This window comes from Pongo pygmaeus, chromosome 14 (genome assembly GCF_028885625.2).
Source record: "Pongo pygmaeus isolate AG05252 chromosome 14, NHGRI_mPonPyg2-v2.0_pri, whole genome shotgun sequence".
Taxonomy (NCBI): domain Eukaryota; kingdom Metazoa; phylum Chordata; class Mammalia; order Primates; family Hominidae; genus Pongo; species Pongo pygmaeus.
Window position 1 is genome coordinate 27,165,826 of NC_072387.2, and position 12,773 is coordinate 27,178,598.

Genomic DNA, 12,773 nt, shown 5'->3' on the forward strand with positions numbered 1-12,773 from the left:
TTTTAATTAAAACAGCTCTGTAACCACCACCTACCTAGGTTAAAAAAAAATGGAATGTTGCCAACACTCTAGAAGCATTCCATTTGCCCCTCCCTTGTTACAATTCCCTTCTATACTCAGAGGTCATTACTACTCAGACTTTTCTGGTAATTATAATTACTTCTCCATTTTCTTTATAATTTGGTCACCTGGGAATTCTTTTGAACAATATATTTTAGTATTGCCTGCTTTTGAATGTTTTGAAAATGAATTCATACAGTAAATACATTTTTGTCTTTGGTTTCTTGTATTCACCACCATGTTTGTGAGATTCCCACTGCTTCATATGACTGTAGTTTGTAAATTTGTGTTGCTTTATAGTATCCCACTGTTGATTGGTAGTTTTATTGCTGTCTAGTACACTACAATTCACTGAACTGTCCTACTGTTGATGGACACTTGGGCTGTTTCCAGCTTTTTGTTCTCATGAACAATATAGCTAAAAACATTCTTGTAATGTCTCTGGATACACTTGAGCAAGATTTTCTCTAGGGTAAGTACTACTTTCTAAAACAGGTGTTCCAGTTTACATTCTTACCAGCAGTATATGAGAACTCCCAGTAGCCTACAAACACTTGCTACTGTCAGAGTTCCTAGATTTTTTGTTTGTTTTAAGACGGAGTTTCGGAGTTTTGCTCTTGTTGCCCAGACTGGAGTACAATGGCGTGATCTTGGCTCACTGCAGCCTCCGCCTCCGGGTTCAAGCGATTCTCCTGCCTCAGCCTACCAAGTAGCTGGGATTACAGGCTTGTGACACCACAAGTGGCTAATTTTGTATTTTTAGTAGAGACGGGGCTTCACCATGTTGGTTAGGCTGGTCTCGAACTCCTGACTTCAAGTGATCCACCCGTCTTGACCTCTCAAAGTGCTGGGATTACTGGGGTAAGCCACTGTGACCAGCCGTATTTTTTTTTTTTTTTTTTTTTTTTTAGACGGAGTCTCACTCTGTCATCTAAGTTGCTGGACTGCAGTGGCACGATCTCCACTCACTGTAACCTCCGCCTCCCGGATTCAAGCAATTCTCCTGCCTCTGCCTTCCCAGTAGCTGGGATCATAGGCGCCTGCCACCACTCTCGGCTAATTTTTTTTTTTTTTTTTGTATTTTTAGTGGAGACGGGGTCTCATCGTGTTGGCCAGGCTTGTCTCAAACTCCTGACCGCAAGTCGGGAATCAGGAGGTCAAATAACCCGCCTGCCTCTGCCTCCCAAAATGCTGGGATTACATGCGTGAGCCACCACCACGCCCGGCCAGAGTTCCTAATTTTTGCCAATCTAGTGGGTATGGTTTAAAAACCAATCAATTGAAACTAATCGTGGTTTTAATGCATTCCCCTGATTCGTAATGCGCTTGCGCACCTTACATGTTTGTTGACTATCTGGATTTTGTCATTGCCAACGCACCTGTTCAGTAATTTTATCCATTTTTCGATTGGGTTGTCTGTTTAGATCCTATATATTCTGGATAATTGCCTTTGTCAATCATATGTGTAACAAATTTCTAATGTGTGGCTTCTCTCTTACGATGTATTTTTTTTCCCACTCTTCAGTCGTAAGATGTTATCACTTGTAAGTTCAGTCATATACTTGACATTTTGGGTTCATCATGGAGTTATGTATTTTGAAGGTCAGATTATTTTTGTCCTAAGCCAGTCAAATCAATTGCTTCAAGTTAGTTGTTTTTGTATCATATAGTCCCACCCATAGGTCCTGAAGATATTCTAGAACGTTATTTCCTACAAGTTCTGGATTTGCTGTACGCGTTCAGGTCTGTAAGCCACCCGAACTGTGTGTGGCTGTAAGGATCGCCCCATGACCACGTAGGCTGGCGGCCCCTCTTCCGGCTTACCTCAGGGGCGGGTATCGCGGGCCTGTTTTTTCATCAGAAAGATCTATATTTTGCTAATAAAGGAATGTTTTGTGTCCAATAAGGTTTTCGTCATTACGCGTGAAAACTCCACCTTAAGCTTATTTCGCCTGTGAATATTTAAGGGAAAAAAACATCCCGGCAACCAACTGCTAGGCGACAGACGCTAAGCACCGCCTCCCCGCGGACGTCAGCACCCGCCTTTTCCCGAAGTCGCAACACGCAGGAGCGCTCCGGCTCGTACGCCACGCACGGAAGTGCGCTTGCGCCAGGAGACGCCCCGCCCAGCCCCTGGCCGACTATAAAGTGTCGAGCTTCTCCTCGCGAGAGACTTTGTGCTCATGCTCGCTGCAGGGGTCGGAGGTCAGGGCGAGCGTCTCGCGGGCCGTAGGAGGAAGATGGCGGTGGAGTCGCGCGTTACCCAGGAGGAAATTAAGAAGGAGCCGGAGAAACCGATCGACCGCGAGAAGGTGAAGGCCCCCTCCGCTGTGGGGTCCGGGAAGATGCTGGGGATGACCCCCGCAGGGTGCAGAGGCGCGGCCTGTGTGCGGGAGGAGATGGTGTTTTTGGTCTCGGGGCAGCTCGGAGGCCGCAACGCCTCGGTAAGAGAGATGAGCTCCGGGTTCGCAGCTAGTGTTTTTAACTTCTGCCCTTACGTTTTCTCTCTCCCTCAGACATGCCCACTGTTGCTACGGGTCTTCACCACCAATAACGGCCGCCACCACCGAATGGACGAGTTCTCCCGGGGAAATGTACCGTCCAGCGAGTTGCAGATCTACACTTGGTGAGGAGGGCAGGGTGGCCTCAGGGACCCGGGCCGGGAACCTGGAACAACAGTTAATTGCCTTTGCCAGTGTAGAGTTATTCTCCTTGATTTCAATTTCATTTCTCCACTTGAGGCCTTCGGACTCAGCTTTCAGGAAGTTAGAAGTTTTTGTTGTTAGGTGAAAGGAGATTTGCCCGTATTGTAACGCTTTTGTGATTAATGTTGCAGCTTTTGGGCAGTTTAGAATGGACAGACCCAAGATTGCTATCACTGTTATGACAGCTAGGTACAAAAGTGATAGGTAGATAATTAAGTTGTAGTATCCGCCCTAAAGGGACTCATAGTCAAATAAATTGCACTAGGACAACATGGTAAGGGAGAGTGATGCTGTCGAGTGGTATTTGTTATTCTCAAAGAGCATTTCCACGTAATATTAAGCCGTAGGTACCAAAGCACCAAAAGTGAAAAATAAACTACCAAAACCCGGGTTATTTCTTCTCGAAGGGTTAATGGAAAAGCTTTTGATATGTGTTTAGTGAAGATGGTTCCTGAATGTTTATCTCTTGGGTGTACCTCTACAAACTACTGCAGGCTTGTCTTTAGCGCTGCACGTAACTCCTGGGATTGATACCATAATGGCTTTTTAGTATAAGTAAAAGGTGTGTAATTGAAAAATATATGTATATACTTTATATATATATTTTTGAGACAGAGTCTCCCTCTGTTTCCCAGGCTAGAGTGCAGTGGTGCCATCTCGGCTCACTGCAACCTCCACCTCCTGGATTCAATTGATTCTTCTGACTCAGCCTCCCAAGTAGCTGGGATTACAGGTGCCCACCACCACGCCTGGCTAATTTTTGTATTTTTAGTAGAGATGGGGTTTCACTGTATTGACCAGGCTGGTCTCGAACTCCTGACCTCAAGTGATCTGCCTGCCTCAACCTCCCAAAGTGCTGGGATTACAGGTGTGAGCTACCGCGCCCGGCCTAAAATAAATTTTTTATTGTGATGAAAAGATATATAACAAGCCAGGCACGGTGGTTTATGCCTGTAATCCCAGCACTTTGGGAGGCTGAGGCTGGCGGATCACTTGAGGTCAGGAGTTCGAGACCAGTCTGGCCAGCGTGATGAAACCCTGTCTCTACTAAAAATGCAAAAATTAGCCGGGTGTGATGGCGCAGAATTGTAATCCCAGCTAATTGGGAGACTGAGGCAGGAGGATCGCTTGAACCTGGGAAGTGGAAGTTGCAGTGAGCTGAGATTGCGCCACTGTACTCCAGCCTGGGCGACAGAGCGAGACTCCGTCTCAAAATATGTATGTGTGTGCATATATAACAAAATTTGCCGTGTTAACCATTTCTTTTATTTTTATTTTTTGAGTCTCACTGTGTCACCAGGCGGGATCTCGGCTCACTGCAACCTCTGCCTCCCGGGTTCAAGCGATTCTCATGCCTCAGCCTCCTCAGTAGCTGGGATTACAGGCGCCCGCCACCACGCCTGGCTAATTTTTGTATTTTTAGTGGAGGCAGGGTTTCACCATGTTGGCCAGGCTGGTCTCGAACTCCTGACCTCAAGTGATCCGCCCACCTTGGCCTCCCAAAGTGGTAGGTTTACAGGCGTGAGCCACCGCACTTGGTAATTAACCGTTTCTAAGTGTACAATTTTTTGGCATTAATAGCATTCAAATTGTTTTGCAACCACTGTTTCTACAAGTTTTTATCCCTCCCTCCAACAGAAACCCTGTACCCCCATCCTGCCTTTTTTTAATTTTTAAAGAGACGGAGTCTTGCTCTGTTCCCCAAGCTGGATTTGAGCTCCTTGGCTCAAGCAGCTGGGACTACAGGCACACACCACCATGCCCAGTGTGCTGGTACCATTTTAAGGACTCTCTGTGCCTATTATTAATTTCCCATTCCTCCCCTGCCCCATCCCCTGGTAGCCTCTAATGTATTATCTGTCTATGTATGAATTTGCCTAGTCTGCATATTTCATTTCAGTGAACTCATTACAGTATTCGTCATTTTGTGACTGGCTTATTTCATGGTGTTTTTAGGGTTAAAGTTGTAGCATCCATTTAGCCTTGTCAAGGCTGAATCATATTTCATTGTATGTGTGCATCACATACGTACTCATCTATTGATGGACACTTGGGTTGTTTCACCTTTTTTGCCATTGTGAATAATGCTGCTGTGAACATTGGCATACAAATGTGTTTGTGTCCCTGCTTTCAGTTCTTTTGGGTATGTACCTAGGAGTGGATTACTGGGTCATATGTTAATTTTGTTTAATTTTTGAGGAACCACCAAACTTTTTCATAGCAGCTGCACTATTTTATATTCCCCAAAAGATGTATAATTTTAAACTATTTAAGCCCTGTACACTAGAGCTAATCCCTTGAAGATTAGGACCTTACTTGTCTTATTTGGAGGTGCTTGTTAAATTTATATAGTAGTATGATACCTGTACTTAAGCATCACTCAAGGGTAAGTGTTCTAGGAAGGTTGATTTAGCTTATATGGAAGAACTGTTGAATAATGGCTTGATGAAAATCTCTTCAGAAATTAAAGTGTATGTTTCTTCCACCAAGAGTTCCTATTTGCCAGGTGCTGTGTGTGCTTAGATCCTGAGGGTATAAAGTCAAGAAGGTACTGCTCCTCCCTGTAGTAAGTCCTTTTATCAGGGAAAGTGGATGAATAGAGTGATTTTTAGGGTTAAAATGGCAGGGTGAGGTTGTTCCACAGACCTTCTACTCTGAATCAAGAAAAAAATTACAAAAAAAATCCTGTCCTAAACTATACCATCCATAAATTGTTACCAAACAAAGAAGGAACAACCTTAAATTATATCTCAAAATGGTGGCCAAAAAAAAGATTCTGAAAGACTGGATGATTGGTATGGGGGTAACACAAAGGCCTGCCCTCACTCCCAGAAATAGTAATGAGGGAAAATTAGTTAACATATACTGGAAATTCTCAATTTGGAGAAGTAGACTGTGGAGTTAAAAAGTAAGCAGTCCCACGACAAGTTATGGAAACAGGAGTGGAAGTCCAGAGGAGCCCAGTAGAGGCAGGCTGTGTTTACCAAAGTCAATCAGGGCTCAGCCAGAAAAACAAAATTGGGAGAGATGTGTTAAGAGATTTATTTCTGCTGGGCGCGGTGGCTCACGCCTGTAATCCCAGCACTTTGGGTGGCTGAGGTGGGCGGATCATGAGGTCAGGAGTTGGAGACCAGCCTGGCCAACATGGTGAAACCCCGTCTCTGCTAAAAATACAAAAATTAGCCAGGCATGGTGGTGGGTGCCTGTAATCCCAACTACTTGGGAGGCTGAGGCAGGAGAATTGCTTGAACCCAGGTGGCAGAGGTTGCAGTGAGCCGAGATCGGCACCACTGCACTCCAGCCTGGGCGACAGAGCGAGACTCCATCTCAAAAAAAAAAAAAAAAAAAAATGCTTTATTGCAAAGAATTGGCTTACATGATTGTGGGGGCTGTCTAGGCTCTTAATTATCAAATCTGTAGGGCAGGTTCTCAGGAAGGAAGAGCTGCTCTTAGGGCCTTTCAACTAATAGAATCAGGCCTACCCAGATTATATAGGATAGACTTCTGAATTCAAGGTCAATTGGTTGTTGACTTCAGTCACATCTATAAAATATCTCACAGCAATACCTAGGTTAGTGTTTGGTTGAATATCTGGGGACTGTAGCTTCGTCAGGCTGACACAAGTACTGAACCCCACCCTGTCCTCAAGCTTCTGACTGGTGATGAAAAAGCAACACTTGGCACTCTAATTGTTGGTCTGGAAAGACAGTCCTTAGAAGGTGGGAAGCTTGTGTAGGTTTCACACTGTCAGAACTGATAAAAGGTGTGATATAAATACCCCAAATTAAGAGCAAGACAATATTGAAAATATTTTTAGAAAGGAAAAAATTCTTTCTGGTATTTATCATCATAAGTATATACTGTGTATCAGAATATAGATTGAGCATCACAAGTCCAAAATCTGAAATGCCACAAAATCTGAAACTTTGAGAGCTGACGTGACACCGGTGGAAAATTGCACACATAAGTTCTTGACACAAACTTCTTCCTTTTTTTTTTTTTCTTTGAGACAGAGTCTTGCTCTGTCATCCAGGCTGGAGTGCAGTGGCACAATCTCAGCTCACTGCAACCTCTGCCTCCCAGGTATAAGCAATTCTCCTGCCTCAGCCTCCTGAATAGCTGGGATTACAGGTGTGCACCAAACTTCCTTTCATGCACAAAATTACTTAAAATGATGTATATAATTATATTCCAGCTGTGTATAAGGTATGTTTGAAACATAAATGAGTTTCTTATTTAAACTTGGGTCACAACCCCAAGATATCTTACGTATATGCAAAAATTCTAAAATTTGAAAAAACCCAAAACACTTCTAGTCCCATGTATTTTGGGTAAGGGATACTCAACCTATAATTGATACAGAATAATTAACATCAAAATATCAGGTTAAAAAAAAAAGTCACCTCTGAGACAGATAAACCAATGTGACCTCAGGTTTTTTTGTTTTTGAGACAGAGTCTCAGTCTGTCACCCAGGCTGGAGTACAGTGGCACAGTCTTGGCTCACTGCAGCCTCCGCCTCCCAGGTCAAGCGATTCTCTTGTCTCAGCCTCTCGAGTAGCTGGGATTATAGGCTACAGATGTGTGCCACAACGCCTGGCTAATTTTTGGATTTTTAGTAGAAACGGGGTTTCACCATGTTGGCCAGGCTGTTCTCGAACTTGAGCTCCTGGCCTCAGGTGATCCACCCGCCTTGGTCTCCCAAAGTGCCGGGATTACAGGCATGAGCCACCGCACCTGGCAAAAAAATGTATACTAGGTTATTTCTAAGATGCTTATATTTTAAAATCATTTTTCAGTTTGTGCTCTATTAGCTCAGGGGACTATATGAAAGTTGCATTCAAATCAATATTTGCAGGGTAAGAAACTTTATTGTGACAAGAGCCTGTGCTTCATCATAAGAAGATTTTGTATATTTCATTGGCTCTAGGACTCTTATCTGTTGTAAAACTTAAGATTCTATCTAAGAAAGAAGAAACACATCTGGCTGGGCGCAGTGGCTCACGCTTGTAATCAATCCCAGCACTTTGGGAGGCCAAGATAGGTGGATCACTTGAAGTCAGGAGTTCGAGACCAGCATTGCCAACGTGGTGAAACCCTGTCTCTACTAAAAATACAAAAATTACCTGGGTGTGGTGGTGGGCATCTGTAATCCCAGCTACTCAGGAGGCTGAGGCAAGAGAATTGCTTGAACCTGGGAGGCGGAGGTTGCAGTGAGCCGAGCTCACGCCACTGCACTCTAGCCTGGGCAACAGAGCGAGACTGAAAAACAAAACATCAGTATGAAAATACTTTCCTAGTACATTGATTCTAAGATACATTCCAATTTCAGAGATGCTAAAATGTGGAAGGGTACATGTCTTAGAACTAATGGGATACATCTATTTTGCATATTTGGATTTATTTGGACTAGTTACCCTTAGGTAAATCACTATGCCATAAGGTGTTGTGTAGCAACAGAAGATAGCATATAGAATCTCTGAAGTCCCTTTTAGCACTAAGAGTCTAATTAATTGAAATTTCCAGCAGTAAGGCTGGTACATAGAGTTTTTGGAGGCAAACAGTATTTTTAGCTGCTTTAAAATTAAACTCTAGTATAAGACCGTGGCAGTTTCTAATGTAAGTCACAACTGAGATATATGTAATTAACTCATTGTCAGTATCCCTTTTAATATTATTGCTGATTAAGCAAATGTAAATGTCTTTTTAAAAACAAATCCAGGATGGATGCAACCTTGAAAGAACTGACAAGCTTAGTAAAAGAAGTCTACCCAGAAGCTAGAAAGAAGGGCACTCACTTCAATTTTGCAATCGTTTTTACAGATGTTAAAAGACCTGGCTATCGGTAGGTGACTTCTCATTTTTAAGTCCTGTAGTCTCTTTGTTTTTAGTATGTTTTAACTGATACAGATAACTCCTTCAATGAATCTTGTCAGTGGGAGAATATGGGTTTATATTTATACATGGTTTGGCTTAATAGTTAAATTTTGGAACTGTGTTATAAAATGATGGAGAAAATCCAGTGCCATATTCACTTTGTAGTACCTATTGGGTTTCACTGATTTGGATACATTAACAGTTGATTTTCTTTCTTGCAGAGTTAAGGAGATTGGCAGCACCATGTCTGGCAGAAAGGGGACTGATGATTCCATGACCCTGCAGTCGCAGAAGTTCCAGATAGGTGATTACTTGGACATAGCAATTACCCCTCCAAATCGGGCACCACCCCCTTCAGGGCGCATGAGACCATATTAAATTCTATTTACTATTTCTTGAATTTATTTTTCCGTCAGTTATGTAAAATAAACTTACTGTTCTTCATCCCCTGATTATTGCCATTAAGCCTTTAAATTCTAAACAAATTATAATGCATCATCTATTTAGGAATTAGATTGGGATGTGCTATTGTATGATTACTGATAGTCTGTATGTTTCAAGCCCTTCTGTAAAATATGAAGAAAAGTGCTCTTAGCATTCTGTGTAAAACTGTACTGTTAAATACATGTGTGTAATCAGCCTGAGTGTGAAAGTTAATGGAGGCCTGGGAACAGGGTTTATACTAAGTAGTGGAGGAGCGTATGGTTAAGTCCAAAGGGGCAGAACAAGAAAGCCATGGGATTGTATGAAATCAAACATGAGTTTGTGGTGTAGACTGCTGTATGCAGTTGGAAAGGACATGTGAGAGTGAGCTCAAGTGGCAGCAGAGGCAGTTTGGAATAGTATAAGCTGTGGCAAGTTGAAGAAGCTGTGTTGGACGAGATTGCCCCGCCTTGATCAGGGTACCATGACATAAGAGGTTAAAGAACAGGCAACACAATGAGCACTTACATTTTTAACGTGGGGAATAGGGCATTTTAAAGGGTGGAACCAGTTCAGAGGAAACAAGGGTTTCGGTAGAGGTAGAAAGGTTTACCCTGGAGATCTGCAAATGGAGGGAGGGGTGAAGGAGGAATCTTAAGACTGAGGGAGAAGAGCCAAGGACAAGGTCAGGTTGAATGAGTAGGAGGTATTCACACATCTTGTGTGCTAGGTACTGGCGTGCCATCTGATTTGAGAGGCAGTAAAGCAGTGATGAAGACCAGTGCAGCAGGACATTTAAGTCCTGATTGCAGCAGTGACTCTGCAACCTTGGATAAATTATTTGAATCTTTATTTTGTAAAATGGAGATAACGGCCTATAGGATTGTTAAGACTGAATATTTTAAAAGAGCTTAGAATAGTGCCTGACAAATGAGAAACAATAAATACTGATTATTGGCCGTAAAGTGGTATTAAAACTGGATCTCTTTTCTTCCATGGCACTACTCATTTTGAAGTTTATGAACAGTATGACAGTGTATTGTAAATTCCTTTTAGTTTGTTACAGTAGCCAATTGAAAATGTATATATCCCAAAATTAAAAAAAAAAAAGTACTAGCAGCAATAAAATTGCACTAGTTTTATCTGGTACATACAAAAACAGCCATTTAAAATCTAATGATTCTGTGGAATTGGTGTCCCTGTTAGCAATGGCAGAGACCAGCCTGGAGCCTAGATCTGGTGTCTCTTCTGTGCTGTGGTTTACCCCAAACCTTTAGGTTGCTTATTCATTCAGATTAGATAGACTGGAGCCATAAAGTTAATTTGCACCTAGCTTTTTGGAGAATAGCCATGATTAACTTCCTATTCGTGGTAGGGGGGAACCCTATGATTTATTATGCAGATGAAGAGGGTAGGAACTAAATAAAGGACTTTGTAAGCCAAAGTGGTTGGGCTGGTTTGTCAAATTCCACCCTTTGCTTGGTTCCAACATGGAATTTTTCCTTTAAAGATTTCAATATTCCATCAAAAGTACAGTTAGAGAATACCTAGTGAATTTATTGAATATAATGCTAAGAATCAAAAGACTTGTACTAGTTTACCTCTGGCTTTGGTAAGTGTGGCTTTGAGTAATAACTGAGCTGTTTCCCCACATATAAAATAGAAATAAGTAGTCATCATGACATCTTGCTCAGTGCTTTAGTGTCTGCCCTGGTTGCCTCATTTGCTCCTAGGTATTTTGGAATTGATGTTTTCCCTTTGGAATATGTGTTATAGTACATGATATTGCCTATAATGTCTTTTTAGTTTTTCACGGTGTACAAAAACTGGGACGGTTATGCCCAGCTGATCATTGACTCAGGTAATGTTTTAGGTATCGGTTGTATGCATGTGAGGGGCAGGTGTGAATGGGGGTAGAAAGAAACATTATTAGGCTAGGTTTAAAATTCTCTAAAATTGAACATAATAAGGAGCTGAACTTGATATACCTCTTTCTTGTTCAATTAAACACATTTCAGACTTGTTTTTCTGAAATAGAAGGCAACACTCTAAATCAAGTTTATAACTATGATTTAAGTGTTTACTTGTGCCAAACACAGATGGTTCCCAAGTTATGATAGTTCAACTTTAGATTTTTCAGCTTTGCAATGGCGCATAAGTGATAAGCCATTCACTACGGTCCTCAGCTTATTATGGGGCTACATCCCAATAAACCAGCTGTGAACTGAACATCTTGTAAGTAGAAAGGGCACTTCTGACTTAGGATATTTTCAACTCATGATGAGTTTATCCAGACATGACCCCCTAAGTAAGGAACGTTGATACTGTGCTGAGGAAAAACTTTACCAGCATTACCTCATGTAACCACAACTGAGATACAGTGACTATAGTTGCCATTTATAGGTGACAATGAGGCCCAGATTGAGGGGCTACTTTAACAGCTCAAAAATGGGGCATTGGACCTAGGTAGCCAAAAATAGAGGATTAGTTGAAACATTTCCAGAAATAATGTTCTTTCATACTCAGTTTCTTTTATCCTCAGTTTCTTATAGTCTGGCATCCACCCACACTACACTGACACACTATTCTTGTAGTGATGTTATTCCCTACAAGTAGCAATTTTTGCCTAGTTATCTAAAGTAGACCTCTTCAGTTTTTATACAAACTCAAAATGCCTCTCTTACAAAAAAATATGACATGGTCATAGTTTCCACTTCGAATGTGGAAACAGCCAGATGTCTGCCTGTTCTGGTTTGTCTTCTATTACTTAAATATAGGTTGCTTTTGCAAATAACTAATTTCCTGGAGTCTGCAATGGCACAAGCTTGAAGGAAGTCATGTTTAATCTGTTAGAAAGGATTAATCATGACTAGGCAACTATTCTGTGAAGACAAAATCATGGATTCTCCTCCTTAAGAAATCCTTAGGGGAAATAAGCTAAACATAAAAGTAATTTTAATACTAAATAGTAGTTGTAATAAGCAGAAGTCCTTAGCCTGGGAATGTTAATGCAGACTTTATTATAGGAAGGTGTAATGATATCCCTACCTCATAAAACTTGGGAGGAGTCAGTGAAATTAGGGGAGAGCCTGGTGGGCAGTGAATATTCAGTAAAGGTAATCTATTTTAAAGAGAAAAAAGGTGGTATTTCTAGCCTCTTCAATTTGTGCCTTCAGCTGTTTAGAATTTCCTGCTCTACCCTCGGTACTATGTCAACCCAGTTACAACTAACTCATAAGAAAATTTAACCAGGATTTGGCCGGGTGCAGTGGCTCACACCTGTAATCTCAGCACTTTGGGAGGCTGAGGTTGGCAGATGACCTGAGGTCAGGAGTTCAAAACCAGCCTGGGCAACACAGTGAAACCCCCGTCTCTACTAAAAATACGAAAATTAGCCAGGCGTGGTGGCGCGTGCTTGTAATCCCAGCTACTCGGGAGGCTGAGGTGGAAGAACTGCTTGAACCTGGGAGGCAGAAGTTGCAGTGAGCAGAGATTGCACCACTGCACTCTAGCCTGGGTGACAGCGAGATACCGTCTCAAAAAAAAAAAAAACGGAATTTGATGAAATTAGAGCAATTTAAGAATGAAGTGGGCCGGGCGCGGTGGCTCACGCCTGTAATCCCAACACTTGGGGAGGCTGAGGTGGGCAGATCACGAGGTCGAGTTCGAGACCATCCTGACCAACATGGTGAAACCCCATCTCTACTAA

The 12,773-nt window shown here is 42.2% G+C and overlaps 1 protein-coding gene and 1 non-coding gene across 5 annotated transcripts; one reads left to right on the forward strand and one right to left on the reverse strand.

The window, feature by feature from the left end:
* Positions 1-96: 96 nt before the first annotated feature.
* Positions 97-10,508, forward strand: SAP18 (Sin3A associated protein 18). 4 transcript variants are annotated; one of them, XM_054446122.2, is made up of 5 exons: positions 97-146; positions 1,968-2,372; positions 2,577-2,686; positions 8,487-8,609; positions 8,863-10,508. In XM_054446122.2, the coding sequence occupies exons 2-5, from the start codon at positions 2,244-2,246 to the stop codon at positions 9,017-9,019; spliced, it is 519 nt and encodes a 172-aa protein (XP_054302097.1). In that variant the 5' UTR covers positions 97-146; positions 1,968-2,243; the 3' UTR covers positions 9,020-10,508. The 4 variants fall into 4 exon arrangements, with proteins under 4 accessions (XP_054302097.1, XP_054302099.1, XP_063506675.1 ...); XM_054446124.2 differs by having other exon boundaries at positions 100-532; XM_054446125.2 differs by lacking the exon at positions 97-146 and adding an exon at positions 1,824-1,855.
* On the reverse strand, positions 1,577-1,648 carry LOC129011990 (small nucleolar RNA SNORD27). Its single transcript, XR_008493500.1, has one exon. It is a non-coding gene; the product is annotated as a small nucleolar RNA SNORD27 (small nucleolar RNA).
* Positions 10,509-12,773: the final 2,265 nt, after the last annotated feature.

Coding starts and splice junctions, on each gene's coding strand:
- SAP18 (XM_054446122.2), top strand. CDS start 2,244: ATGCTCGCTGCAGGGGTCGGAGGTCAGGGCGAGCGTCTCGCGGGCCGT. Junction 2,373..2,576: donor AACCGATCGACCGCGAGAAG/GTGAAGGCCCCC, acceptor TCTCTCCCTCAG/ACATGCCCACTGTTGCTACG. Junction 8,610..8,862: donor GTTAAAAGACCTGGCTATCG/GTAGGTGACTTC, acceptor TCTTTCTTGCAG/AGTTAAGGAGATTGGCAGCA.